Source organism: Orcinus orca, chromosome 3 (assembly GCF_937001465.1).
Source record: "Orcinus orca chromosome 3, mOrcOrc1.1, whole genome shotgun sequence".
Classification (NCBI taxonomy): Eukaryota; Metazoa; Chordata; class Mammalia; order Artiodactyla; family Delphinidae; genus Orcinus; species Orcinus orca.
Genome location: NC_064561.1, coordinates 6,790,843 through 6,818,478, shown reverse-complemented (window position 1 = coordinate 6,818,478; position 27,636 = coordinate 6,790,843). Strand labels below are relative to the sequence as shown.

The following is a 27,636-nucleotide window of genomic DNA, read 5'->3' as shown; positions in this document are numbered from 1 at the left end:
AGGGAGAGCTGGACAGTAAACAAGTAAATGGAAAAGATCATTCCAGGGAGCCAAGAATGTTACTGTGAATTCCCTGGTGGTCCAGTGGTTAGGACTCTGCGCTTCCACTTCAGGGGACCCGGGTTTGATCCCTGATTGGGGAACTAAGATCCTGTAAGCCCCGTGGCGCAGCTGAAAAAAAAAAAAGTTACTAAAGGAGGAAGAATGGTTGAGGGAGCCACGACATCTTGATCATTTGAATCAGGAAATCTCTTTCCAGACAAGGAAGACGAGCCTTGGTTTCTTCAGCTGCAAAATGGAAATAATAATTTCTCCCCACAGTTCCTGCAAACAGTTAAAGCTCAATAACTGAGCTTTGTTGTTATTATTAATTTTTAATTTTTTAAAAAACGTAAATGAGATACGCTTCTATTTAGCTACCTAGCAGGGTACCAGCTCCCAACCTCTCACACAGCCGGCGCCTCTACCTCCGTCCGTACGGTGGCGCTGTGGGGCACAGCGGTTGGGCTGCTCTAGGCAGCAGAATCGGAAGTCTCGTGCTCCTCCCACTTCCGGTCTTTGGCCCAGGCTTGGGCTGCGTGGAGAAGGTGTCTCAATGCCGACCGGAGACTTTGAGTGAGTCTGGGGTCATGGAGGGAGGCTTGGGAGGCGGACTGGGCGTTCTAGGGGGTATTATAGAATCTGGATGCGCCGAGGCCGCGGGAGCCGGGCCGCGCCTCATCCAGCCCTCCTCCTGGCCAACTTGTCCCCGCAGTTCGAAGCCCAGTTGGGCCGATCAGGTGGAAGAGGAGGGAGAGGACGGTGAGTCTGCCCTGTCGCCCCCGATCACCACAGCCAGCCCTCCAGGCCGTCACTGCTGCCTGTTCCAATCCCCCACCCTGGCACCGCCGTCTGACCCTGCATCTCCCCTCACGGCCAGCCCCTGCCCCGCGCCATCCTTATCCGGGCCAGCCTATCTCCAATTCCGGACGTTCACCTCTTCCTCCCATGCCACCGCCCAAATCCTTGATCCCAGCACAGCTGCTCCCCTTCTCCGGGGAGGAAGTTGTAACAGCCTCCCTCCTGCCTTTGTACTAGCGCCCGGGTGCCAGGGATCCCCTATGCTTGCCATTGCTGGAAGTTGCTACAGCCAGCTTCGTGTCCCCGGACGGCTATCCCAGGGCACTTCCTGGCCAGTCGTCTGCCCTCGGTCCCGCCTTTCTCAACTCTTGGTGCGGACATCATCCCAAAGGTCCCTCCATTTCGGTTTGGGAGCTCTTGCCTCTCTATCTAATCCCTGTTCCCTACACTCCCTTTCACAGACAAATGTGTCACCAGCGAGCTCCTCAAGGGGATCCCTCTGGCCACCGGGGATACCAGCCCAGAGCCTGAACTATTGCCGGGAGGTGAGTGACAGACTCCTCTCCGTCCCTGGGCTGCCTCTTCTCCCCAGCCGCCTTCCTGCCTGGTCCCCGTTCCCCAGGGCTCAGTTCCTCTTGTGTCTTCCCCTCTCCCAGCTCCACTGCCGTCTCCCAAGGAGGTCATCAATGGAAACATCAAGACACTGACTGAGTACAAGATAGATGAGGATGGCAAGAAGTTCAAGGTGAGGCTGGGGAAGAGGTGGGTGCCCTTTGCTTGGGGGCACTTGGACAAGGAGAGAATGATGTGTGTTGGGTGCATTGATGAGGAAGATCCCCTGGCCCCAGGAACCTTGAGGAGCTGGAAGCCCACACGTCTCCCCTTCTGTCTACAGATTGTTCGCACCTTCAGAATTGAGACCCGGAAGGCTTCAAAGGCTGTGGCAAGAAGGAAGGTAAGGACTTCCCTGGCAGTCCAGTGGTTAGGGCTCTGCGCGTCCACTGCAGGAAACATGGCTTCAATGCCCGGTCGGGGAACTAAGAGTCCACATGCTGCGTAGTGTGGCCAAAAATAGAAAAGAATAAAAAAAAAAAAAAAAGAAGGGGGAGGAAGGTAAGACCCTTCTTCCCCTGTCTTGGGGGCGCCTCCAGGGCTGACTCAGAGAAAAATAGGAATCCTTTTCCCCGGTACCTTTATTTTTAGAAGTGGGGTTTAACTGTTTGTACTTGTTTTACTGGAGCACAACTGAGGCCTGTTTGCAGTCTGTGGGGGGCCCTGAAAAGTCCAGCAGGTGCAGCAGTGGGTGGGCTTGATTCTTACTCCTCTTGGGTTGTCTACCAGGAGGAACAGAGCCAAGCCTTCCCCTCAGGTGGCTGTCACAGCAGAAGAAGTGATAGCAATAAATACATTTGGCACAATTCCCGGCGTACTTTCTCTGTGTTAGACCCAGGTGCTTTGCAGGAAGTATTTTCTCATTCAGTCCCCGTAGCATTCCGGGGAGGTGTGGGGAGCATTGTGGTCCCTTTTTTATAGGGGAGGAAGTTGAGGTTCAGGTTGTTTAATTAGCTCAAGGCCCCTGGAAGTCTGGGTGACCCTGCACACCCCTGCGCATCACTCCATGGTGGGGGCTGGTCCGCTACCTGCACGGCCCCCACCAGGAGCTGTTGGCTGTGGAGATGTTTCCCCCCTGAGCCTCAGTTCTCTCATCTGGAACATGGGGCTGAGAGCTGCCCTTGCCTCCTGGAGCTGGTGTGAAGCTAGGGCCTGGCAGGCACTCAGGGAACAGGAACTGTCATCACCACTGCTTTGAGGAGCATTTGGGGAGGGTGGTGAGTGGGGTTCAAGGCCCAGACACCCTGGAGGTGGCGCTTGTAAGTCTAGGGTGCCGGTGGGGGGGGTCGCATTTGTCCTTGCCCTAACCTGTCCCCTATCCTGCCCTGAGCTCAGAACTGGAAGAAGTTTGGGAACTCAGAGTTTGACCCACCAGGGCCCAATGTGGCCACCACCACTGTCAGCGATGATGTATCCATGACATTCATAACCAGCAAAGAGGTAAGTGGGCCAAGAGGCTGGTGGCCAGGGTGGTGGTGGTGTCGGGGTTGTGCCAGCCTAGTCTGAGCTGCTCTGACCTGCCCCACCAGGATCTGAACTGCCAGGAAGAGGAGGACCCGATGAACAAGCTCAAGGGCCAGAAGATTGTGTCCTGCCGCATCTGCAAGGGCGACCACTGGACCACCCGCTGCCCCTACAAGGACACACTGGGGCCCATGCAGAAGGAGCTGGCCGAGCAGCTGGGCCTGTCCACTGGCGAGAAGGAGAAGCTGCCCGGAGGTGCCAGGGCCCGGGGATGCGGCTGGCAGGCTGTGGGGTGGAGGATGGGGATTGTGTGTGCCTCTGGGAGAGTCGTGGGTCGTCACCTGGCATCTGAACGGGACCGCCACTGCTGGGGCTGTCGTCTCCCACACAACAGCATCCGCACTGCAAGGCTGTGACCACAGGCCACGTTCGTTTGTGTGAGAGAGACTGGCAGGTGGGTGCTCTGACTGCTGGTGATGTCACCTGACTCTCCTAACTGGGGGCCGTGAGAGCCGCTCGTGGGCACGGCCGCGTGTGTGACTACATACACCGTGAGTGGTGGGGAGACGGTTGTTCCCCGGATGTGTCTGTGAGTTTCCTGACTTGAGTGCGCTGTGTTTGCACGCCCACACCAAGCAGCAGACTCACCCAGGTGAGCAGCCACTTGTCACCTGCCCGGGGGCAGGTACCTGGGGGCTGTCCCTAACCCTGTGTACCTGTCTTCCCATGTGTTGTGAGGCTGGACATTGCTGTCAACCCCTGTGGGTTCTCTCGCTCTTCCTGTGCCGCCGGCAGGGTGTTGAGGTGGTGTCAGCTTCCTGCATATGACCTTTAAGTCGTGACCACGAGGCTTTGAAGGAATCAACCCATCATCTGTGGTTTGACAGATGGTGCTTGGGCGGGGCCGTGGCTGGAGCCGCCAGCATCCTGGGGCAGGTCTGTGCCGGGGAGGCCTGACTGGGCCTTGCTTTTGGTCTCCAGAGCTGGAGCCTGTGCCGGCCACTCAGAACAAGACGGGGAAGTATGTGCCTCCGAGCCTGCGGGATGGAGCCAGCCGCCGCGGGGAATCCATGCAGCCCAACCGCAGAGGTGAGATGGCGAGCACCCTGGCACTGGGCCGGCGGGCGGGCACCTCCCTGCACCCTGTGATTATCCCGCGGGTGGGGCCGGCCCCTTACAGATGCCTCTCCTTGCCCGCCCAGCCGACGACAATGCCACCATCCGCGTCACCAACCTGTCCGAGGACACTCGTGAGACCGACCTGCAGGAGCTCTTCCGGCCCTTCGGCTCCATCTCCCGCATCTACCTGGCAAAGGACAAGACCACCGGCCAGTCCAAGGTGGGCTGGCGGCCAGGGGGCGGGGAGGGGTCCTCCATAGGTCCCAGTTGTGCCTTGAGTGTCCCTGACCCCACCCCCTCCCCCAGGGCTTTGCCTTCATCAGCTTCCACCGCCGCGAGGACGCCGCTCGCGCCATTGCCGGGGTGTCCGGCTTCGGCTACGACCACCTCATCCTCAACGTCGAGTGGGCCAAGTGAGACCCCTGCCTTCCCCCACCCCCCCCACGGTGTCACGGCCCACAGACGCTCAGGCTGACTGCAGGCCCCAGGCCAGGTTAACAGCCACAAAGGCTGTCCTGGGGCGCAGGTCATTTACTGTCCTTCTCCTCTCACGGAGGGGCGCACGGCCCATGCGCGGCGGGGCCTTCCCGCCGGTCTGGCTCGTCGTGTGCTCTGCGCTGCCACCCGGTCTTGTCCTGCCCTGTCCCCCTCATCCCCGTTGAGTTCCCTGTGGTGTGGGTGTAGGGTGTGCTCTTGGGATTCCCTTAGGGGTCGGAAGCCCCCATACTTCCCATCCTCAGCCACCTCGTGTTTCTCTCTCTAGGCCGTCAACCAACTAAGCCGGCTGCTGCTGCTCGGCCCCCAGCCCCCAGGACCCTTCAGTGGCAGAGGGCAGCCTCCGGAAGCAGGGGGCTCCGAGGGCAATAAAAGATCACCACCCTGTGCTGTTCCATTTATTCGCAGATATCACTCACACTGTGGTGGGCGGGGCCAGGCCTCCTCCCCGCCTTCCCCGTCTGTTGTGGGTTTGCTCCCTGGCCCTGCCCGGGGTTACTGCTGCGGGTGGCAATTCCTGCTGCTCTGGCTTGGGCGCTCCCTGGTCCCACTGCAGGCCTTGCCTTGGGGAGGAAGTTTTGACTCAGGGCCTCTTGGGGGATCAGAGCCAGGGGCCTGCTGTGCTCTCAGCCTCCATTCTGCTGCTGGGTTCCGGTGTCTCGTGATGAGGAGGGGGCTGAAGATGGGCCAGGTCACAGACTCAACTCAGGGGACTGGGGCCCCGAGGTTTTGGGGGTGGCTGTGACATTGAGAGGCAGGGCTTGGCCAGAGCACTCCATGTTCTCTGGGGCCTGCCCCTGCCCGCAGCCAGGGCAGCGTCGGCGGCAGCAGTCCAGGCTGGGCACCACAGCCATGTAGAGCAGCGGGTGTACGCAGATGGCCAGGGGAACGAGGCCCCGTGTTACCTGATGGGCCACGTACGTCCTCCAGCTCAGCGCCGCCTTAGCCTGGGCCGCACTTGCAAAGCCTGGGCAGAGGGCTCTCCAGCGCTGCCGGGCATACACGTTGAGCACCCCTGTGACGTAGTAGGGCACATAGGAACTAGCGTAGAGGGCAATGCCACTGGCCACCAGCAGCATCACGTGCAGCTTCTTGGCCGCTGTCATGCCGTGGCTCTGCAGCACGGCCTGCCCGAGGGCGCCGTAGGCCACCAGGCTGAGCAGCAGCGGCAGGCCGCAGCCCAGAGCCACGAGCGCCAGGCTGTAGACCCTGTAGGCCTCAAGCTGCTTGTCATCTGCTGTCCCCAGGCACTTGATGCAGGCAAGGGGCCTGTCCACAGTGCACTTGCCTTCCTGCTGTGGCCCACTCAGGTGGGAGAAGCTGAGCATGGGTGCGGCCAGCAGGGCTGCCAGTGCCCAGCCAGCAGCACTGATAGCCCAGGCGTGCTTGGGCCGCAGTTGGCTGTGGGTGAAGAAGGGGTGGACAATGCCCAGGTAGCGGTTGAGGCTGATGCAGGTGATGAAGATGACGCTGCCCAGCAGGTTGCAGGTGAAGAGGAAGCGCTCCAGGCGGCAGGCAGTCTCCCCGTAGCTCCAGTGTTTGGGTGGGTAGAAGTAGGCGGCCAGCGGGGGCAGCGTCAGGGCATAGAGCAGGTCGCTGACTGCCAGCTGGGCTGAGAAGATCACGGCTGGGTGCCAAGGGCGATGGTCCTGGGTGCAGAAGCGGTACAGGGCCAGGCTGTTGCCAGCCAAGGCCACCAGAAACACAGCCACCAGCATGGGCCACAGAAAGTCTTCCTGGAAACCGCTGAGGATGTGGTCAGCAGCCGCTGAGAAGTTGGCTGGGCAGTGTGTGGGACCTGGGGCAGAGAGCGTTGCTGCATCAGCCTGTCTCTGACCATGGCTCCCGCCGCCTTCAGAGTCGGAAACACTGTGACACCCATACCGGCTGTGCGCCAGGAGCCCTTTGCGGGGCATACTCCGCTGAGTACTTTTCCACACCCAGGAGCGGGGGGCCAACCACAGCTCCTTCGTACAGAGGGAATCTGTACGAAGAGGCCCAGAGGCCCAGAGCGGTTAGAAGCACAGAGTCCTTCATTCAGCCTCTCTCTGTGTCCCACACCATCAAGAACCAGTTGGAGCAAGAAGCAGGGACGCAGGCTTCCCCGGTGGCGCAGTGGTTAAGAATCCACCTGCCGGGGCTTCCCTGGTGGCGCAGCGGTTGGGAGTCCGCCTGCCGATGCAGGGGACGTGGGTTCGTGCCCCGGTCCGGGAGGATCCCACATGCCGCAGAGCGGCTGGGTCCGTGAGCCGTGGCTGCTGAGCCTGCGCGTCCGGAGCCTGTGCTCCGCAACGGGAGAGGCCACAGCAGTGAGAGGCCCGCGTACCGCAAATAAATAAATAAAAAAAAAAAAAAAAAAAAAAAGAATCCACCTGCCAATGCAGGGGACACAGGTTCGAGCCCTGGTCCGGGGAGATCCCACATGCCACTGAGCAACTAAGCCTGTGCACCACAACTACTGAGCCTGCGCTCTAGAGCCCGCAAGCCACAGCTACTGAAGCCTGTGCGCCTAGAGCTGGTGCTCTGCAACAAGAGAAGCCACCACAATGAGAAGCCCGCCCACCACAACGAAGAGTGGCCCCCACTCGCCGCAACTAGAGAAAGCCCGCGCGCAGCAATGAAGACCCAATGCAGCCAAATAAATAAATAATAATAAAAGTAAAGGAAAAGAACCAGGGACGCATGTAACCCGGCCGTGACCACCCAGAGCCATCGGGGCCTGGGGTGGAGGAGAGGGAGCCCAGGTGAGTATCCCACCCCACTACACAACTCCCAGTCCGATCTGACAGTCGTCACCCCCTTAGTGTCACCCAAGTCCAGCCCCCACCATCTACCTGTTGGCTGCACTCGGGTCTCCCTGCTCTGGTCCTCACCCATCTGTTCTCTCACATCCTCCAAAGGGCACCTGAGACAGGTCACATCCCTATCCTCCCAGCCCTCCCTGGCTTCCTCCTCACATGGAAGAAAAGCCAGCGCTCACCTTTTCGCACAAGGCCCTGCAGGAGCTATCCCTCCCACCCCACCAGGGCTCTCATTTCCCACTCCCAGCTCCCTGGGACCGCAGTGTCCTGGCTGTTCCTTAAGTCACAGCCTGCCTCAGGGCCTTTGCACCGGCTGAGTCACAGGCAACAGGCATCCTTAAGGCTGTCCCACTCACCTCCTCCTGGTCTGGTCCTGAGAGAGGACCTGAGATCACTCTAACGTTGTGACTGCACCCTTGGTCCCCTACCCTGCTTATATTTTTGCCACAGCTTGTCACTCCATCTGATCACTGTAAGAAAAATCCCCAGAATGTTCCCTCCTGAGGGTGAGGCAGTGCCCTGCTACTGGCTTCCCAGTGCCCAGAACAGCACCTGGGACTGAGCAGTGCGGGGGGAAGCTGAGCTCTGCAGTTGACCCTTTACACACCCCACTCAGCCTCAACTTTCCAACCTGAGAATTGGCCTGTTCCCAGTTGGTCCAGCAGGCTGGCCAGGAGCTCTGTGCGAGGTGCATGTACCCCTTCCCTGACCCGGTCGGCTACCCCACTCTCACTTCTGCCTTCCTATCCCATCCCTCTGCCCTGGGAGGAAGTCGGTCCAGACGTGATTCTAAACCCCTTCTCCCCTCTGCCCTCCGGGAGCCGGCCGCCTCCACCCCCATGGCCCTGGATGTGTGCCTGGCTCACAGCAGTGCCGGCTCCTCACCTGAGGTGGTGGTGGCCATGGCCCGCATGGCCTGCCTCTGGGTCTGCAGCCCAGTGTGCTGTGCTGCACACGGTCCTTTGCTGAGCTACTAGCAGCGCTGCTGGCCCTTCCCCTTCCCAGCAGCACCTTCTTCAGCCTGCAGAGCTGGTCTGGGCACACGCCTCACTTCCACCCCCGGTTTCCTTCCTCATGACACCCAATCCTCCAGAGCTGGCCCATCTGCTTGTGGGGGCCTTTGCTAGGCTGGGGGAGGGGCCCAGGATGCCAAGGCACCAAAGCAGGGTCAAATCTGCCCGTCACCCTTGCCTGTGAAACAAGGCCCTGCACCTCCACTGCCCAGGGTCGGGGAAATGGGCCCAGGCTTCGGGCAGAAACCAGGCCCCCCATTTCAAGCACAGACTAAGACTCATGAGAAATCAGTTTATTAGAGGGGGAGGTTAGGAAAACAGTTCTCCTTTATGAAAGGAAACCGAGGGCTGCACCTGGAGGCCCAGGAGATGGGGAGCCCAGGGCAGCATGTCTCAGGCCCCGATCTGGGGCCTTCCACCTGCCGCCCAGGCTTGGCCTCAGGCTACTCTCTTAGGTGGCCACGGTCGGCCTCGCCTGTGGTCCCGGGCAGCCCCTCTGGGTCCCACCTTGGCCTGGGCCCCCGGGTGTCTGCCCTTGGCCTTTGGAGGCCTCCGGTCACTGCCTCGGTCAGGCTTCTGTTCCTTTACCTGTCGCTTCTTGCCTGGGGGCCCGGCAGGCCGCCTCCACTTGGCTGCCTTTGGGAACATGTCTGTGGGAAGAGACTGTGTCAGGGCCACCAGGGCACAGGGACAGACAAGCCCATGGTGCCCAGCTACACTGACCCCTGCCTGCCACACACCCTCATCAGGCTCCTCGCCCACAGCCTGGCGGAAATACTCGGCCTCATCCTCCTCTTCCTCTTGCTGGCTGACCCCCTCTGCCTCTGCAGGGGCCCCGGGGTCCTCTGCATCGCTGTCCCCATCAGCCTCTGCCTGTGCCCGCTTCATGCCCGCCAGGCTCTTCTTCCTGGAGGAGGAACACTGGTCAACGTGGCAGCCTGCGCCCAGGACCCCGCCTCATCCGCCTGGCGACCACACACCTGTGGGCCTCTCGCTGCTCTCGCTTGCGCTGAACGTTCTGGGCCTGCTGGTCCTGCCTCTGGGCCTTGAGCCGCAGCTTCTCCTCCTTGGCTGCCAGGGTGGCCTGCAGTTCCTCCTCTGTTTTGTGCACTAAATGGGAAGAGACAGCCACTGAGGCCTTCACCAAGATCCAGGTGAGCCCCCCAGTACCTTGAGACCCACCTTCGATCAGGCCTCAGACCCCGGTGCCCCTCCAGCCCCGTCCTCACCAAAACTGTGGAACAGTACGTTCCCTTCTCCTACACCCTCCTGGATCTTGATGAGCTGCAGTGTCATCCGAGGCCCGATCTGGAGGAACGGGGGAGGGGGTTGGGGGAGTGTGTGTCAGTCCCTCCTTAAGACTGGGGGAAGCCACCGGGCCTGCCTGGGCGGGGCCTCACCTCGGTGAGCCGCACTGCGCTCTGCTGGGCTGGCATGTTGCCGCGCCCTGCCACGGCCTGGGGCAGCACCGTGATGTTGTGCTCGCCGTCCGGCTCCGCTTCACTCTCGGACAGCCCTGCGCCCCTGTGTGGGGCACACACGGGGCTCAGCAGGGGATCCCGGGCTCCTGGGACAGCTCTGGGGCCCGCTGGCGTGCGGTGGCCCCCTGCCCCCACCCTGAGCCCTCCTCACGTGGCCAGCAGCTCACTGACGTCCTGCAAGCGACTCATGTTGGGGAACTTCTCCTGAAGCAGTTTCTTCATCCCACGACTTGCACCCACAGGGACAACTCTGATGCTACTGCAGGGGTCAGAGCGAGGGGGAACGGGGGTCAGGAGCCATGGGGTCGCGGGGCAGCTCCACCCCCCACACACCCTTTCCATGGTCCATCAGAGCGTATACTTTGAAACTACGCAATCACAGAGGCTCAGCAGCCGTGCTGTCATCAGCTGCAGAGCGGGGCCACACCCGCCACCCCACCCCACCCCAGACTCACTAATGGCGGAAATCCAGCTCCTGGGAGTCAGGGTTGTAGTTGATGAGAAGGCAGCGCTTGATGGTGTTCAGGTTCACCTGGAAGGGAGAGAAGAGAAGGCATGGCGCCACGTGAGCTGCACCCAGGCCCCACTGTGTGCTGGAGCCCGTGCCAAGCCCCGGCTATGGCTGCACTCCTGAAACCTCACAGTAAAAGGGCACAGAGTGCTGAGAGCACTGCAGGGATGGATGGGGCTGCAGTTGGTGTCCATGGGCTACCTGGACGTTGGCTAGAAATCCTGGGTCCGAGGCCCACTGAGGCCGTCGACACCGGACTTCCTGGTGACTGGCATCTAACAAGGCTAATTTGAGATCCACTGGTGCCACGGATTAGAAGCAGGGGCTCTGCTGCCAGACAAATTTAAAAATCTGGTCCTGCCTTCTTCTCCCTCGTATCTGACCTGAGACTAGTGACTTCACCTCTGTCAGCCTCAGTTTCCCCCTCTGTAAAATAGAGCCACAATACACGCTACTCTACTTAGACCAGCACTCAACGTGCATTTAGGAAATAAAGCACTATGGGCATAGTTTTCCACCTGCCAGATGGGACGGCAGCTCATGGAGGAAGCCTCTTGCGCAGCGTCACAGAACGCTATGAGTGGGATTCGACCTCAGAACCCGGAGTTCTCACCCTCAATGCTAGGAGGTGAAGACTGAGCAATCAACCCAAGGGCCCGTGCGTGGTAACTGTTGCCTGGCCCAGCCCACCTTGTGCACGTTGATGGAGGGGAACAGGTTCTGGAACATGGTGGCCATGAGCTTCACGTGCATGCCGTGGGGGCCAAAGCTGTTGAGCACCAGGAGAGGAGGGTGGGCAAACTGCTGCTCGTGCATGCGGTGACGTCGCAGCGAAGAAACCACATCACGCACCAAGGTGTACTGCAGGACAGGGTGACGAGTGGATAACTGCCAAGCACACGTGGCTGGGGCAATCCCCAAACCCAGCTCCTACCCCTCGGAGGCCTCATACCACCTCTAGTCCTTACCTTGTTGATCCGGAAGGTTAAGGTAGGGCCTCCCGGGAGGCGTATCAGCTTCTACAGAAAAAAAGGATCAGTGAGGGTCAAGGTGTCCAACTAGGGAGCAGAGGGAATGCGAACCTCTGCCCATCTCTTCAGAGCGTTTACTTTGAAGCCAGAATCACGGCAGCTCAGAGGCACAAGGGGTCATCATGAGAGCTGGGGGAGGAGGAGGGGGTGGGGGAGTGAAGGGTGAGAGCATCCACTCACAAAGTAGACACTGGTCTCCGTTTTGCTCAAGATCAGGAAGTGTGTGACCCCAAGGGGCCCAGCCACTGCCACACAATCTTTCAGAGAGTTTTTCTTTCGAATCTGGAAACGATGAAAAGAAAAAGGGATGATCACTGATATCCCCTTATTGAACAAAGCCTATACGCTTAAGCTGTTATGCCCTTTCTTGCACTTAACCCTCGGAAGAAGGGGGGAGGAGAGAAGAGTGCAATGCTCTTGGCCTCTAGAGCCAGTCAGACTTGAATCTGAGCACCGCCTCTGTCCCTCGACAGCCAGCTGAGGCCCAGACAGGTTAAGTAACTTGACCGAGGCTTTTGAGAGAAGCCAGCCTTGCTGATTCCTGAGTCCCCTCTTAACCACCAGTCCTAGGCACCCAGCCAAGCTGCGCGCGGTTCATCTGCTCGCCCTCGCTGCTGCCACTCAAAGCCCCGAGAGGCAGCCACGATGGTCCCCATTAAGGGCTCCTTTCTCCAGCTAGGGAGACTGAGGCCTCGCGCGGTTTCGAGGATGGAGCCATCCCCACAGAGGACGGGGCCCACAGCGGGTGGAGATGGGCTGGGCGATGCAGACCTGCAGGCGGGTGGCGGTGAGCGGCTCCATGACCCGCCGCAAGTCCAGGCTGAGCTGTCGGACGCTGCGACCCGCGCGGCCCCGAGAGAACACGAAAGAGTGCGGCTGTGCGGCATAGGCCTCGAGGTTGCGGAGGTGCGCCTGGGCGCGCGCCCGCTTCTGGTGCCGGGACTGCGGGGGCGAGAGGCAAGAGGTGAGCACTGCAGCCACCGCCGGGACCCCACCCGCGCTGCCCGCTTTCCCGGCCGCCGCGCCTCACCCGCCCCGACTGCCCCATGCCACCATCTCTTCCTCGAGGCCTCTTCTGCTGGCTGCTTCCGGCGCCGCACAGCTCACTTCCGGCGCCGGCGAGGCGACTACGTGAGGCGCCGCTGCGTGATGACGTCACTACATGGGCTTGCGCACCAGGTCGCGGGAAACCTCGGAGGGGTTGCTATGGAGACACCTGGTGCCTGTTTCTGTGGAAACCGGGGCGGGGGGGGGGGGGGCGGCACGGTTCGAAATGAGCCATGGGTTCGAATCCCGCCTCGGCCATTTCCACCAGCTGTGCGATTTTGAGGCACACGTTCTCCACTCCAAGGCTCCTAAAGTATCCCAAAGTGAGGATGATCATCATTTCCTCTCTGACCCGCGAATTAAGAGAGATGATGTATGCACAGTACTTGGCACACTGGCGCCAGGCACTTGGGGACCCGAAAAGGGGATAGCACCTTGGCAGTTACTCATTTAGGCCCCAGGTCCTGAGGACCAGCTGTCCCCCGCGGGGGCCCTGTCTGCGGACGGGCTGAGGGATGGAAATTCCACATCACCTTCTGGAAATTCAGAGCAAGGCGGTAGCTTCGTGAATAATTCACCCCCTCCCAGTTTCCGCTCAAAGCCCCAGCCTTGGCCTCAGGCCTCTGGCTTCTTCCCCAGAACCTTCGGGTGGGGGGAAGAGATCCCCCAACATCTCTCTCCCTGTTCCATCTGTCTCTGTCTCCCTCTCCCCAGCTTTGAACTTGCCAAAAATTGTCTCCTTCGTCATCTGTAAGTTTCCATCTTTCTCCTCTCTCTGTCTGTCCCTATCCCCATTTCTCTCTTCTCATCTCTATCCCCATCTCCCATCTCTCTCCCGATCTCCCAGACGTTTCTCCTTCTCTGTCTCTCTGACTCTCTCTCCCTCCTGTCATCCCCTCTCCTTGACTTAGGAGGTTTCTTCTCTCTCTGCTGCCAGTGGGGGAAGCTGGAGGGGGCCCAGCGTGGTGGTGGGGGGGGCGCCAGCCCAGGCCGGGAGCCCAGCCTGGCAGCCTCTCTCAGATCTGGGACGACCATTTCCTCCTTCAGCCCGGGAGGCCACTCGGGTTGCGAGTTCAGGACTGTAGGAAATGGGAGGAGACTGCTAGTCGGGGAGGCCTTCTTACAAGTCGGAGACCCTAGCCTGGTGGGGGCTCTACGTGAGTCACTTTGTTCTGTCTGTTTTCGGCCCTGCAGGACCTGACCTGTGTGAGGATGTGAGAGTGTGTGTGGGAGATAAATGGAAACTTGCGCTGGGCTGTGGGCGGGTATCAGGGGCTCGCCGTGTGCCTGGTTTGTGTCTCTGCGCTTGCCAGTGTGTGACCATGTGTACCTGGGTGTGTACATGCCTGATGCAGATTTACAGACACGCTCAGCCCACGGGGTATTTTCCTTTAAGTCGTGGTGTGTGCGTGTGTGACCGCATTTTGTTTTTAGTTTTTGTTGTTTTTTTAATTAATTAATTTATTTTTGGCTGCGTTGGGTCTTCGTTGCTGCGTGTGGGCTTTCTCTAGTTGCGGTGAGCGGGGGTTAGTCTTTGTTGCGTTTCGCGGGCTTCTCATGGTGGTGGCTTCTCTTTGTTGCGGAGCACGGGCTCTAGGTGCACGGGCTCTAGTAGTTGTGGCACGTGGGCTCAGTAGCTGTGGCTTGCGGGCTCTAGAGCGCAGGCTCAGTAGTTGTGGCGCACGGGCTTAGTTGCTCCGTGGCATGTGGGATCTTCCTGGACCAGGGCTCGAACCCGAGTCCCATGCATTGGCAGGTAGATTATTATTATTATTAATTAATTAATTAATTTTTGGCTGCGTTGGGTCTTCGTTGCTGCACGCAGGCTTTCTCTAGTTGCAGCGAGTGGGAGCTACACTTTGTTGCGGTGAACGGGCTTCTCATTGTGATGGCTTCTCTTGTTGTGGAGCACAGGCTCTAGGCGCGCGGGCTTCAGTAGTTGTGGCACGTGGGATCAGTAGCTGTGGCTCGAGGGCTCTAGAGCACAGGTTCACTTGTTGTGGCACACGGGCTTAGTTGCTCCATGGCATGTGGGATCTTCCTGGACCAGGGCTCGAACCTATGTCCCCCGCATTGGCAGGCGGATTCTTAACCACTGCACCACCAGGGAAGTCCTGTGACCACATTTTGAACACATAGTTGCTTCCTAAATCTGTGCTATTTCCAGTTGTGTCTTTATTTATTTATTTTTTTTGACTGTACCACGCGGCTTGTGGGATGTTAGTTCCCAGACTAGGGATCGAACCTGGGCCCCAGCAGTGAAAGCGCTGAGTCCTAACCACTGGACCCCCAGGGAATTCCCTCCAGTTATGTTGTTGTAATTGTCTGTGCCGGGAAAATCCACGGACACACACACATACACATACACACACACAGATTCCATCTGTCTATCTTTGCTGCTTTGTGCAGTGGTTTCCATGTCTCATTGGGTATCCGTGTGTGTCTTTGTGCTCTACTGTTATGTGCACACACAGAGGTGTGTGTGTGACTGTTGTGGTATATGTGTGTGAGTTCTGGAGCCATGTTACCTGGGCCGAATACCATTGCCGATCCTTTCTTTGGCTGTGTGACCACAGGCAAGTTGCTCACCCTCTCTGAGGCTCCGTTCTCTGCTGTAAAATGTGGCTACATACAGAAACCAGCTCTGGTTGCTAGGATTAAATGAGATACAAAATGTAGAGTTTAGAGTCATGCCTGACAGGCTGCAGGTGCCGCTGATATTCGCTACTGTTGTTCTCTGTGTGTGTGTGTGTGCGTGCGTGCGTGCGTGCGTGCGTGCGTGCGTGTGTGTGTGTGTCTGCCTGTCTATGTCTGAGGCTGGGATCCATGCAGCCTCCCTGGGCCTGCAGCCTCCCACGCTCTGTGCTGTGCTGTGGGGGGAACGTCCAGGGCGCTGAACTGTGTTATCAGGCTCTGGTGGCCTGGGCAGGAGGGTCTGGCAATTCTGCCTCAGTTCTCACATGGGAAATGCTAAATATTTACAGTTTGGAGCTCCTGGGCTCAGCATCACCACTCTAGTCCCAGGCTCTGGGTAGTTACCAAGCCTCCTCCCTCCTGCTCTCCCACCAGCCTCTCCCCTTCTCCAGTTCAGAGGCCCTGCTGGACCCTCAGCTCCTCCTCGGACTTCTTGTGTCTGCTGCGGGCCTTGCTGAACTCAGGGTCTTGGTCGTGAGAGGTGAGAGCGCAGGAGGGTGGGAGGGCAGGTGGAGGCTGAATCTGTCTGTTGGGAAACCTGGGTCTTGGCTTGGCTGGGGGACTCCCCAGACCTCCTCTTTACTCCAGGCTGAGATCCTGGAAGGCAGCGGATGTTACACACACACTAGTTCAAACGGGTTTGGTCCATCCCTGTTGTGGAGGGCCTGATGTCTTCGGGCGGGGGGCGGCAATGAGAGGTCCCTGCTCTGCCCTTGGTAGCTAGTGCTTGGGGTGTGAGTACAGTAGTGAATATGCCTTTCTCCAGCACAGAACCCTCCATGATTCCCACATGACTCAGAGTAAAACCCCAAATCCTCCTCAAGGTTCACAAGGCCCTGCACACTTTGCCCCCATCACTTCCTCCTGCTCTCCGCCTCACTCATTCTGTTGCAGCCTTACAGGCTTCCCTGCTATTTCTTGGGAATATCAAGTAAGGTTCAACCTCAGGGCCTTTGCACTCGCTGTTCCCTCTGCCTGAATGCTCTTCCCTTTCTCTCTCTTCCTTCAGGTCTTCACTCAAGTGTCATCTTCTCAGTAATGCCTGACTCCTCTATTTAAAATGCACCCCCAGCCCAGGTCTCCCACCCCCTTCCCTGTTTTTCTACGAAGCACTTACCTCTGGCCTACCCACCATCTGTTTTCCCAACCTGCTCCACAAGGGCAGGGGTTTTGTCTGTGTTGGTCACAGCTGTGTCCCCATCTCCTGGAACAGCTCCTGACACACAACAGGTGCTCAAGGAATGCTTGTAGAGTGTGTGAACCAGGCAATGTGTGTGACAATGAAGCCTGCAGGACATGCGCCTGTGTGGCCACCAGGATGTGTGGGTTTGGAATATGGTGGATTGTGGCGCGGACAGGGCCAGCATGTGGACATGTGGAACATTTTCTTAATGCTGGCATGTGCACGTGGGAGGGATGTGTTTCCCCATCAGACAGCCTGCAAGTGTGTGAACCCCAGGAATGAAGACAATGGAGGCCTGCGTGTGGATCCTGCAGGGCCGCGGGTTGGTGGCCACATGTATACAGCTCACCTGTGGGAGCCAGGGAACACCTGGCGGGGGCGGGGCACGTGGGCAGACCCGGGGCGTGTGGGTGTTGCGGGGTGTGTGTGATGCCTGGCACTGTTTTAGGCGCTGCGGACAGAGCAGTGAACAAAACCCAGGCTCAGCCTCTGGGAGCTTATGTTTTGGTGGAGGAATTCAGATCATAAACAATGGCAAACAAACAAGGCAATTGCAGAGTGATAAATGCTAAAATGAAATGGACGGACTGTGCTAGGGCGTGCCCAAGCAGGGGCGACTCTAAACGGGGTAGTCAAAGAGGGTTTCTTTTTTTTTAAATTTATTTTTGGCTGTGTTGGGTCGTCTTTGCTGCCATGTGGGCTTTATCTAGTTGCAGTGAGCGGGGGCTACTCTTCATTGCGGTGCGTGGGCTTCTCATTGCGGTGGCTTCTTTTGTTGCAGAGCATAGGCTCCAGGCGCATGGGCTTCAGTAGTTGTGGCACGCGTGCTCGGTAGTTGTGGCTCACGGGCTCTAGAGCACAGGCTCAGTAGCTGTGGCACACGGGCTTCGTTGCTCTGAGGCATGTGGGATCTTCCTGGACCAGAGATTGAACTCGTGTCCGCTGCATTGGCAGGCGGATTCTTAACCACTGTGCCACCAGGGAAGTCCCTCAAAGAGGGCTTCTGAGGAGGAGACAACTGAGCTGAGACCTGAATAAGGAGAGACAGGGAGCTGTGATAAATTCAGGGAAGAATATTCCAGGCTGCGGAAACAGCAAGTGCAAAGGCTCTGAGGCTCGAGGGTCCCTTGTGTGTTTGAGGAACAGCCAGGCCAGGGTGCCTGAAGCAGAGTGAGCGCGGTGGGTGGGAGGATGAATGGGAGGAGGGGAGGGCAGGGAGGGGCCTGGGCAGAGCATGCAGGGCCTTGTGGGCTGCAGGGAGGACTTGGGCTTTTCCTCGGAGTGAGGAGGAAGCCACAGAGGTCCTGAGCAGAGGAGGAGGGACGTGACCTGTCTTGGGTGTTCACGGGTATCCTCTGGCCACTGTGGGAGAAACAGAGCAGAGATTGAGGATGGAAGCCTGGAGACCTGGCAGGCAGCTGCTCTAAGGAAATCCAGATGGTGTCTTGAGCTAGGATCATGGGAGGGAGTGAGAATGGGGGGGAATGTGGAGGAAGTCAGGGTCTAAACACAAGAGCTGATAGGCCTGGCTGATGGGTTCCATCTGCCATGAAGAGACATGAATGACTCTGGAGTTTTGGTCTGAGGACATGGGAAATAGGGTGTCCGCTAGTAGACTGAGTTAGTGAGACTTTCTCCTCATCTCCCCTCACCCGCCCCCCCCCCCCCGCCACCTGTTTCCCCATGGCTTCTGCTCCAGTCTCCTCCAGGTTCCTTTAATACATCAGGCATGGTCCAACCTCAGGGCCTTTGCACTTTCTATTCCCCCTGCCAGGGACCTCTTTTCTCCCAGATACCCCCATGGTTTCCTCCCTCACCTCTTTCAGGTCTTTGTTCAAAACTGTCACCTCTTCCAGGTCTTCCCTCCTCTCAAATTGCCCCTGCACATATCCCCATATCTCTGTCTTTTACTGTTCTTTTTTTTTTTGTAGTTGTTTGTTTCTTTGGCCGCGCCGTGCAGGTTGCGGGATCTTAGTTCCCAGACTAGGGATCGAACCCCGGCCCATTGCAATGGAAGCCGGGAGTCTTAACCACTGGACACCCAGGGAATTCCCCTCTGTCTTTTACTAAAAGTACCTTTTATCTTTAGTACCTAGGGCTGTCTAATACACTCAATTAATTCTAAGTTTATTTGGTCCTTGCTCACCAGGGCAGGGATTTTTGTGTTTTGTTCCCAACTGTATTCCCAGCGCGTAGAACTGAGGCCAGCACACAGTTAGCACTCAGAGAATGCTTGCTGAATGAATGGACGAGACACACTGACCCGCAGGGCGCCTGGAACTCAGTGGGGAGGCCAGAGCTGGATTCTATTGGCGTATCTCCAGCCTCGGGACAGGGAAAGGGATGGAGGCGGGCGTGTGTGGACCCTGATCTACGCAGGTGTACACCTGTGCATTCCCGCGTGGGACCACATAGGTATGGCCCAGCTTGAGAGTCGGGGGTCGAGCCTGCGTTCCGGGGCCCCCTCCTTCCCGTTCATCCTCTGCCTGCAGGTCCGTCATGTCGGCACCCCGGCTGCTCACGATGCAGCTGCTGCTCTTGCTGGACGCTTGGTGGGCGCGCGCAGCCGCCCCGCGCTGCACCTACACCTTCGTGCTGCCCCCGCAGAAGTTCACAGGCGCCGTGTGCTGGAGCGGGCCGGCGGCTCCGCGCCCAACTCCGGAGGCCGTGAACGCCAGCGACGTGGCGGCACTGCGCGTGCGAGTGGGCCGCCACGAGGAGCTGCTGCGCGAACTTCAGCGGCTGGCGACGGCCGACGGCGCTGTAGCCGGCGAGGTGCGTGCGCTGCGCAAGGAGAGCCGTGGCCTGAGCGCGCGCCTGGGCCAGCTGCGCGCGCAGCTTCAGCACGAGGCGGGACCGGGGGCGGGGCTAGGCCTGGGGGCGGAGCCTGCCGCCGCGCTGGCGCTGCTTGGGGAGCGTGTGCTGAACGCCTCGGCCGAGGCGCAGCGCGCCGCCGCCCGCTTCCACCAGCTGGACGTCAAGTTCCGCGAGCTGGCACAGCTGGTCAGCCAGCAGAGTGGCCTCATCTCCCGCCTGGAACGCCTGTGCCCGGGGAGTGCGGGCGGGCAGCAGCAGGTAACTCTGAAACTATCTCCCTCCCCAAATAGCAGCCACTTCTTGTGAGCATCTTCAGTAGATGGGCCCCCTGAAACCCCGTGCCCTTTTTTTTTTTTGGCCGCGCTGCGGGGCATGCGGGATCTTCGTTCCCCGACCAGGGATCGAACCCGTGCCCCCTGCAGTGGAAGCACCGAATCTTAACCACTGGACCGCCAGGGAAGTCCCAACCCCATGATTCTCAGTTCCGAAATACAAAAAGCTCCAAAAACGGACCCCTACCTCTTCCCCAGTAACTCATTTGGGTCAAAACGCAACTGGTAGCTACTTGAAGTCTTTACTTATCTACCTAATATGAATACTCATAGGATCCTATAATCAAGCATATTATTAATATGTGATAAAGACCAAAGACCTCGTTGGGGGTGTTAGGTAATATAGAGGTAGACCCTGCATTACTGTTTCTAACTCCTGCTATATTATTCTAAATTCTGGATTATGTCTCACCTTAGGTTTTGAATAAGCAATTGTTGCTTTGTGACAGTACCTAACTTACAGGGTGGTTGGGAGGATTCAGTAAGTTAGTAATATTGGATGTACTCATATTATCCCTACTTCACAGAAAAGTTTGGAGGCACAGATCGGTTAAGCTATTAACACCAGAGCAGGAGTTTAAGCCCAGCTCTGTCTCTTCTTGACTACTAGAGTTAGGCTTGGGAAGATCAATACACGCCCCTGCTTGATCTTCCCATCTGGGTGCTAGGAGATTTACGAGCCCAGAGCGTCCTGGGCTAAGGGTTAGTGCAATCACATCTAACTCTCTTGGTTACCCCAGGTCCTGCCACCGCCCCTGGTGCCTGTGGTTCCAGTCAGTCTGGTAGGTGGCACCAATGACACCAGCAGGAGGATGAACTCAGCCCCAGAATCCCAGAGAGACCAGACCCTGAGACAGCAGGGGCCCTTGGCCTCTCCTGTGCCCTCAGGGCACCCTGCTGTCCCTACCAAGCCAGCAGGTAAGACAAGGGCAGGGCTGTTGAGGGTGTGAGGAGCCAGGAGATTCCCAGTGCAGCATGAATAGAGGGAAATATGAGTCAGGACTTTAATGCCAGATTCCTCTCATGCTGGGGGGCCTGGAGGAAATGATGCTTTTATCCTGATAATGGAACAGGGAGATATGGCTCTTACTTTGATAAACACCAAAATTCTTACTATGGTGTGAAAATAAGAGAGGTACTCTTACTTTGACAAGAGGGCAGGGGATTCAGGACTGCTACTTTGGTGAGAATTTGAGGGAATTCAGAGGGCCATGTTCAAGACCTCTATTCTGATGAGGAGACCATAGAAGGAGAATTTAAGAATCCCAGGCTCCACATTTGCTTTAGTGAGAGAAGAATGACTTAGAGTCTTATTTAGGTAAGAAAAGGGGTATTGGGGCTCTTATTCTGGAGAGGGAATAGGAGAGGCAGTTCGACTGTTCTGGTAAGGGGACCAGTGAGAATCAGGACTCTTACTCCAGTAAAGGGTTGACTGGTCCAGGTTGTGCCTGTCCCATATCCCTGTGCCCGCAGGCCCATGGCGGGATTGTGCAGAGGCCCGCCAGGCAGGCCATGGACAGAGCGGAGTGTATGAGCTACGAGTGGGCCGGCATGTGTTGTCAGCATGGTGTGAGCAACAGCTGGAAGGTGGAGGCTGGACTGTGATCCAGAGGCGGCAAGATGGTTCCGTCAACTTCTTCACTACCTGGCAGCACTACAAGGTGGGCACAGGTGGGTGGGGCAAGGCTGGGCAGGGGAAGGAGACCTGCTGCTGACTCCCTGACTTTCCTGCCCTGCCAGGTGGGCTTTGGGCAGCCTGATGGGGAATACTGGCTGGGCCTTGAACCTGTGCATCAGCTGACCAGCCATGGGGACCATGAGCTACTGGTGCTCCTCGAGGACTGGGGAGGCCGCGGGGCACGTGCCCACTATGATGGTTTTTCCCTGGAGCCTGAGAGTGACCACTACCGCCTACGGCTTGGCCATTACCACGGAGATGCTGGAGACTCTCTATCCTGGCACAATGACAAGCCTTTCAGCACCGTGGATAGGGACCGAGACTCCTATTCTGGTAAAGAGCTCTCATTCTGGTGGTGGTGGTGGGGAGGGAGTAGGAGACTGTTAGTGAGGAAATGAAAGGGGGTGGGGTAAGACTTTCCTCTGGTAAGGATCAGGATAAACAGGAGAGTGGAGGACAGGACTCTTATTCTGGTGAGGGGGTGCGGAGTCCAGATTCATTCTCTGATTAGGCAGTAAGAGTCAGGATTCCTGCCTTTGTGAAAGGTGGTGGTGGGGGGGGAATAGGGGGAGGTATGAGAGCTAGGACTCTTATTCTAGAAAGGAAGTAGAGAAGGTTGTTTTCCCTGATAAAGGAATGAGAGGTAAAGCTCCTAGTTTGCAGAAAGGGTGGAGAAAATGTGACTTGTACTTTGGTAAGGGGATAAGGAAGGAATTAAGGCTATTACTCTGAAGAAGGTATGGGGACAGAGGATGCCTGGCAAAAGCCTTGTACTAATGAGGTGCTGGCAGAGGCTTTTATTCTGGTGAGAAGACATGGATTCTCTCTTCCCTCAGGTAACTGCGCCCTGTACCAGCGGGGAGGCTGGTGGTACCATGCCTGTGCCCACTCCAACCTCAATGGTGTGTGGCATCGTGGTGGCCACTACCGTAGCCGTTACCAGGACGGCGTTTACTGGGCCGAGTTTCGTGGTGGGGCTTACTCTCTCAAGAAGGTTGCCATGCTGATCAGGCCCCTGAGGCTGTGACCATCTGTTCATCTGTCCCCCAGGTCACAGGGGATGTGTGTCCGCAGGAGCCCAAGTTGTCCTGGCCACACCTCCTTTGTGACTCAGTGTGGGCCGCGTCCCACAGACCTCTTCTCGTTGTGGATCTGCTCCCCAGGACCCTGAAAACAGCACCCAGGAATCCCCCTGCCAGCATCTTGGACCCAGACGGCTCCCCAAGGGCATTTAGATCTCCATTTGAGCTCGTATTTTATAACAACACAAAATATGCACAGACCGTGTCTGGTTTGCATCTGCACCTGGCAGGGGTCACTCCCCGTGCCCGCCCTCGTCCTCCTCCTTCAGGTCCTCCAGAATGAGGTTGTCCAGGTCTTCCAGGAGGCCCCCCTGGCTCAGGCAGGTGGCCACAGTGGAGCCACTGCTGATGTGGAGGTTGCTGGGGTGCAGGACTTTGGGCAGGTGGTTCTGCTTCCGACTCTTGGGGTGTGCGCAGGACGTCCCAGGCACGTGGGGCTCTGGGGAGGGAGAGGTTCTGAGGTCGTGGGGCTTGAGGCCACGGGGAGCTCTGGGAAGGGGAGGGGCTGAGGCTACAGGCTCTGGGGCCAGAGCTACAGGAAATTCAGAGGTGAAAGTCACAGGTGTTGAAGCCACAGGAGACCCAGGGACATGGGCGTCACCTGAGACTACAGAGGACACAACAGGAGCCAAGAACACAGAGACCACAGGGACAGAGTCCACAGGACACTGGGGTGTGGGCCACCAGAGTGAAACCACAGAACTTTATGTGAGGAGACATGGAAGGTGGATGACGCCATGGGAGGTGGGTGTTAGGAGGGGCAGGGGTCCTGAGTGACCTGGAGGTAAGGAGGCTGGAGGCCCGTGGAAGATGTGGAAGGAGGGGCCATTGCAGTGGGAGATGAAAAGGCCTCCAGGACGGAGGCCTTAGGAGGTATGCGGAAGAAGCAGGTAGAGACCTTGGTTCTTAAAGGCTCAGAGGTGTATGCCCGGAATGGGGGGGGTAGGCCATGGGGACGCGCCAGGCCCTCACCTCGCCGATTGTAGCAGTCCTCAGCCGAGCAGGAGTGGGTGTGGGTGCTGCGGCGATCTGTGTCCCGGTCCCAGCGTGGAGGGAGGATCCGTGTCAGATCCACGGGGAAGCCGCACCCGTAGCAGGGGGACCGGGACCCCATCTGTGCCCAGCCCCTGGGGGCGGGCAGGGCCGTGAGGGTCCAAGGGCCAGCTGGGCCAGGGTGGGGCCAGGGCAGGGAGGGGCAGGGCTGGGGTGGGGCAGGGCCGAGGATGGGAGGTGGGGGTGGGGTCAGCGCCCTCACCGGAAGTTGTGCCCTCACCGGAAGTTGTGCCGACATCTCGGGCAGTGGAACTCAGCCACACCCCACATCTTATCACTGGGCACCGGCTCGTAGCGCTTCCGGCATTTCCTGCATCTGGACACCTGGGGGTGCGGAGAGAGGGGCAGGCTTGCTGTCTGAGGTGAGCAGTGATAGCCTGATGTTAGCCAGATCGAGATTTACACTATGGAAATTGGCAAACACTGTAAATCTGGGGGTGCCTCCGCCCCACGAGAGCCGGTTATTAGGCATTTACCAGAAGCATACCACTGGTCAGGGGGTTCAGAAGCCAGATTTGGGGTTGTGGTTTGGGGGTCAGGTTTGATTTCTGTGGTAGCTGTCAAACTGTGTAGTCAGAGGTCAGGCTCTGGGATAAGAGTTGAGCTTCTCAAGTTGAATGTCAAGTTGAAAAGTCCAGCTCAGTGGGTTGGGGTTAGGGTCTGAGATTGGGGTTGATCTCTGAGGTTGCAGGTCCGGGGTTGGGCTCTCAGAGGCTGATGTTCTTGGGTCAGAGGTTTGGACACTGAGAGTGGGGCTTTGGAGTGGAGCCGGGACAGAACCAAGGTCAGAGGTTGGGTTATCACCTCCTTCCGCTGGGGCACGCGGCGCCACCAGACATGGTCACAAGAGGAGCAGGCGAACTGCCGGTCCACGGCAGGGATGAGATCTTCCTGGGCACGTTGGAACATGCGTAGGTTGGCTTCTGTTAGTGGCAGGAGCGAGGTCGCCACCGCCTGCAGAATGGAGACGGTGGTCAGCCCTCTTCTCCCCTTCCTGCCCCTACAATGTCCCTCCTCCTCACCTATGAACACCCCCATGGATGTCCTCCCTGCTTACCTCCCTGTCCCACATCCTGGACTCACCTGGATGTCCCGGTCCTGCTTCATGTCCTCTGGGGGGTCCTGGGTGGAAACACCAGGGGCAGAAACTGGAGATGTGGTTCACGCCTCTTTTCTGGGGGCGGGGCTTCTGCACGGGGAGGCAGGGTTCTGGCCCCATATAAGAGTAGAGTGTCCCTAACTCAGGAGGAGTTGATTGAGCAGCATACACTTCCTGAGGGCAGGATGTGTGACCTCAGTTGTCCTTATAGCAACCCTGGGAGGTGGGCACACCTGTCATCCCCATTGCTCAGACGGGGATACTGAGGCCCAGAGCCGGGAGAGGCCTTGCCTGAGATTACCCTGAGTGAGCATGGCGGAACAGGCTGGACCCCATGCTCCCTTCCTGCCAATGAATGCCACACACTTGCTGGCATTGTGACAGGTCACCTCTTTGAGGCCATGCTGCTTTAGGTTAAGTGCTTGAGCTCTGGATTCAGATAGATGCAGGTTGAAACCCTGGCTTCATCACTTCCAGCTGTGGGGGTGTGGTCAAGCCACTCCTCCTAATGAGGGACATCTAAGAGCCCAGGTTCTGACTCTTGGTGGCCTGGGTTCAAATCCCAGCTGCCACCTGCATTCAGCATGAACCTGGTGAGTGATGTCATCACCCTGTGTCTCAATTTTCTCATCTGTAAAATGAACGTGATAAGTAATAGGACCTGTCTCACAGGACCTGTGGCAATGAAATAAGTCAACAGGTAATATTCCTGGAGTCCTGCCGCAGGGGAAGTGCTCAATCAATGATACTCTTGGCTATTTTTATCATACTCATTATATGTATAACTGTAAATATATAAATGTTAAGGGTATAATACGTACTTTATTATACTCTTTAACAACTCTGTGCTGGGTCTTTCAGGCAGGCCAACCGGTACGCCAGCCACCAAAGCCATCTAAGGGGCAAAGTGGCCATGCAAAGCCTTTCATTCATTCATTCATTCATTCACATGGGTTCCCCTGCCCCTCTCTCCTCTCTGATCTCCTGCTCATCCCAGCCTGTCTGTATGTTCCTTTTGTCATGCCACCCCTCTTCCAGGAAGACCCTCTCCAACCCCTCCCCTTCCCAGAGGTCACTCCTCCTTAGTTTTGAAGAACTTGGTACCACCTCCTCCAGGAAGCTTTCCCTGATCTCTTTGGCTCCTCTATAATGACAATCGTGATTCGTTTCACTGCTTAGTTTCTTGTCTCTGTCTTCCATTTAATACAGTCAGCATGTAATGAGCATCTACTGTTTGCAGGCTCCCTGGCCAGATACACGACTGAGAGGTGCATAAGTGAATGAGGCTAGACCATGAGTTGTGGACTGACAAGGCACAGAGGGGGCTCACCATGGATGAGCCTGACCCTTCTGTTCTCCCTCCCCTTACCACATCCTTTGAGGGGAGGGCGCAGTTTACCTGGGCATCCAGGTCATTACTCAGTTCCTGTCCATCTTTCTGCTTTACCCCTGGTGGGGAGAGTAAGTGTAAGTGAAAGCCCTTTGAAAGATCTTGTGGGAGTTTCTGGGCCCCGAACCCGATACAGACCACCCCCCAAAGAGATGATCTCATCGCCTCTTCCTACCCTCAGCAGAGACCACACCCCCTCCCCGCTCCCCAGCGGAACCCCCTGCAGGCAGGACCCCCGCCTGCTCACCGTACACGATGGAGCGCCCCACTCCGGTATGGTCGCTGCCAAACTTCCTCATCAGAGTCCCCGCCTTCTTGGAGGATACCTTCCCATGAAACTTCTCCCGGAGGCGCCGGACGCTCTTCTCCAGCTGGGGTGGGGAGACAGGGGCTCAGATGGAGGAAGGAGAGGCGCGATTGCCCCTCCCCCATCCCTAGGCATCCTTTTTTCACGGCCTGAACTTGACCCTTGGTTTTAGCCTCCGCACCCCACCCCCCCAATCCCTCTACTGCATTTCCTGGAAAAAGCCAAAGTCCCCACAGGGCACTGGGGGAGGGAGCGGACTAAGGCGAACGTCCCACGCTAAGGGAGGAGGCCGGCCAGGTAACCCCTGGCCTCTGACCCTTGACCCAGCAGCCCCCGCTTTTCCTCGAGGAGGCCGCATTCGCTCTGAGGCATGTGGCGGTCACTCTCCTTTCTGAGGGAGACGAGTGCCAGCCTGGGGGAAGGTCTAGGTTTCGGATGGAGTCCCCAGGAACTGCGAAGCCCCCTCCGCGTCCCCCGGCTCCTCCCCAGCATCTCTCGCGGGCCCCCGGCCCAGTTGTAGCCTTCTCCTACCTCCACACCTTCCTGAGACATGGTGGCGGCGCAGGTCCCCGCGAGGGTCCGCACTGGGCGCTCAGCGCCCCCCTACCTGGGTGCGCCCGTCTGTCCAGCTGCCTCTCAGGGCAGGGGGCGGGGCCTCCAGGCCGGCTCCGCCCTTCCTTTCCAGCCCTCCGTTTCGCTTTCGATTGGAAAGAGGGGGGACGGGGCGAGCTGGCTCCGCCCCGGCTCCACCTCTGCTCTTGCGCCCCAAACCCAGGCGGGCGCCCCCGATCTGCACCCTGCGGCGGAGCGCGCAGACCTCGGGCGGGGGAGGCGGCGCGGCCTCTGCAGTCGGTCACATGTCCCCACGCTGCGCGGGGTCCGCGTCTTCACGTCCCTCGTGGGGGCGGGGCCGCATCTGAAGGCCGCGGTGTGTCTCCTGGTCCCCGCTAGCTCGTGCTCCCCCAGTCCATCGCTCTGTCCCCTCCCCTCCCGTCCCCTCCTCTCCCCCAGGAATCAGGCGCTAATTAGGACCTGGACCCCTTTCTCACTTTGAGCCTCTTACCTCGCCACGTCCCCTCTCTGAACCTCAGTTTACTCCTCTGTAAGATGGGGATGATGATAGTGGCTACATCCTGGAGTGTGTGTGTGTGTGTGTGTGCCCGCGCGCGTGCGTGTGCCAGGATTCGAGTCCCCGGGTAGAGCACTTAGTAGCTCCTGGCATGCTGTAGACATTCAACTAGTCCCTGGGCCACCTACTATGTGCAAAATATGAAGGGGCAGGCAGTTGGCGGGAAGGAGGAGGTGCTTGCTAAAAATACTGATTCCTGGTCCCTAGCCGTTCTGCAGAATCGGGCTGTCTAGGGGTTCCAGAGGATCTGCACTGTAAAACGTAAGGTTGAGAACCCCGGGGGGCCAGGACAATTTTAACCCAGCAAGCGGGGGAGGGGCTCTGTCCCAGCCTTGCCGCATCAGAAATGTCTTCTTGGAGGAGTCCTGGAAGTGTGACGGCTCAGCAGGTGAAGAATGGAGTGGGGGAAGGAAGCAGCTAGCCGTGCAAAACCCCCAGAATCAAGAGAGTCTAGCGCG

At 58.2% G+C, this 27,636-nt stretch overlaps 4 protein-coding genes and 2 non-coding genes across 7 annotated transcripts; 2 read left to right on the top strand and 4 right to left on the bottom strand.

The window, feature by feature from the left end:
• The first annotated feature begins 528 nt into the window (after positions 1-528).
• Positions 529-4,914, top strand: EIF3G (eukaryotic translation initiation factor 3 subunit G). Its single transcript, XM_004277345.3, has 11 exons — positions 529-615; positions 755-801; positions 1,302-1,385; positions 1,497-1,585; positions 1,736-1,795; positions 2,788-2,892; positions 2,982-3,171; positions 3,898-4,005; positions 4,119-4,255; positions 4,342-4,448; positions 4,799-4,914. Exons 1-11 carry the CDS (start codon positions 596-598, stop codon positions 4,812-4,814), a joined length of 963 nt encoding a protein of 320 aa, XP_004277393.1. The 5' UTR covers positions 529-595; the 3' UTR covers positions 4,815-4,914.
• P2RY11 (purinergic receptor P2Y11) lies at positions 4,915-12,550 on the bottom strand. 2 transcript variants are annotated; one of them, XM_004277344.4, is made up of 13 exons: positions 12,398-12,550; positions 12,139-12,309; positions 11,548-11,649; positions 11,305-11,355; positions 11,027-11,197; positions 10,281-10,357; positions 9,977-10,084; positions 9,745-9,868; positions 9,574-9,652; positions 9,325-9,454; positions 9,085-9,251; positions 8,908-8,994; positions 4,915-6,328 (listed from the first exon to the last, which is right to left on the bottom strand). In XM_004277344.4, the coding sequence occupies exons 1-13, from the start codon at positions 12,413-12,415 to the stop codon at positions 5,223-5,225; spliced, it is 2,391 nt and encodes a 796-aa protein (XP_004277392.2). In that variant the 5' UTR covers positions 12,416-12,550; the 3' UTR covers positions 4,915-5,222. The 2 variants fall into 2 exon arrangements, with proteins under 2 accessions (XP_004277392.2, XP_004277721.1); XM_004277673.4 differs by lacking the exons at positions 8,908-8,994; positions 9,085-9,251; positions 9,325-9,454; ... (7 more) ...; positions 12,139-12,309; positions 12,398-12,550 and adding an exon at positions 8,217-8,782.
• On the bottom strand, positions 10,164-10,243 carry LOC117195767 (small nucleolar RNA U105B). The gene has a single exon (XR_004475590.1). It is a non-coding gene; the product is annotated as a small nucleolar RNA U105B (small nucleolar RNA).
• On the bottom strand, positions 11,418-11,503 carry LOC117195765 (small nucleolar RNA SNORD105). Its single transcript, XR_004475588.1, has one exon. It is a non-coding gene; the product is annotated as a small nucleolar RNA SNORD105 (small nucleolar RNA).
• A 6,233-nt stretch (positions 12,551-18,783) lies between the features above and the next one.
• Positions 18,784-22,398, top strand: ANGPTL6 (angiopoietin like 6). Its single transcript, XM_004277340.3, has 5 exons — positions 18,784-19,366; positions 20,181-20,358; positions 20,914-21,101; positions 21,181-21,451; positions 21,955-22,398. Exons 1-5 carry the CDS (start codon positions 18,791-18,793, stop codon positions 22,143-22,145), a joined length of 1,404 nt encoding a protein of 467 aa, XP_004277388.1. The 5' UTR covers positions 18,784-18,790; the 3' UTR covers positions 22,146-22,398.
• SHFL (shiftless antiviral inhibitor of ribosomal frameshifting) lies at positions 21,901-26,915 on the bottom strand. Its single transcript, XM_012535748.3, has 8 exons — positions 26,581-26,915; positions 25,990-26,113; positions 25,752-25,801; positions 24,337-24,375; positions 24,058-24,207; positions 23,474-23,577; positions 23,173-23,327; positions 21,901-22,639 (listed from the first exon to the last, which is right to left on the bottom strand). The coding sequence occupies exons 1-8, from the start codon at positions 26,599-26,601 to the stop codon at positions 22,434-22,436; spliced, it is 849 nt and encodes a 282-aa protein (XP_012391202.2). The 5' UTR covers positions 26,602-26,915; the 3' UTR covers positions 21,901-22,433.
• Between the last annotated feature and the right edge of the window lie 721 nt (positions 26,916-27,636).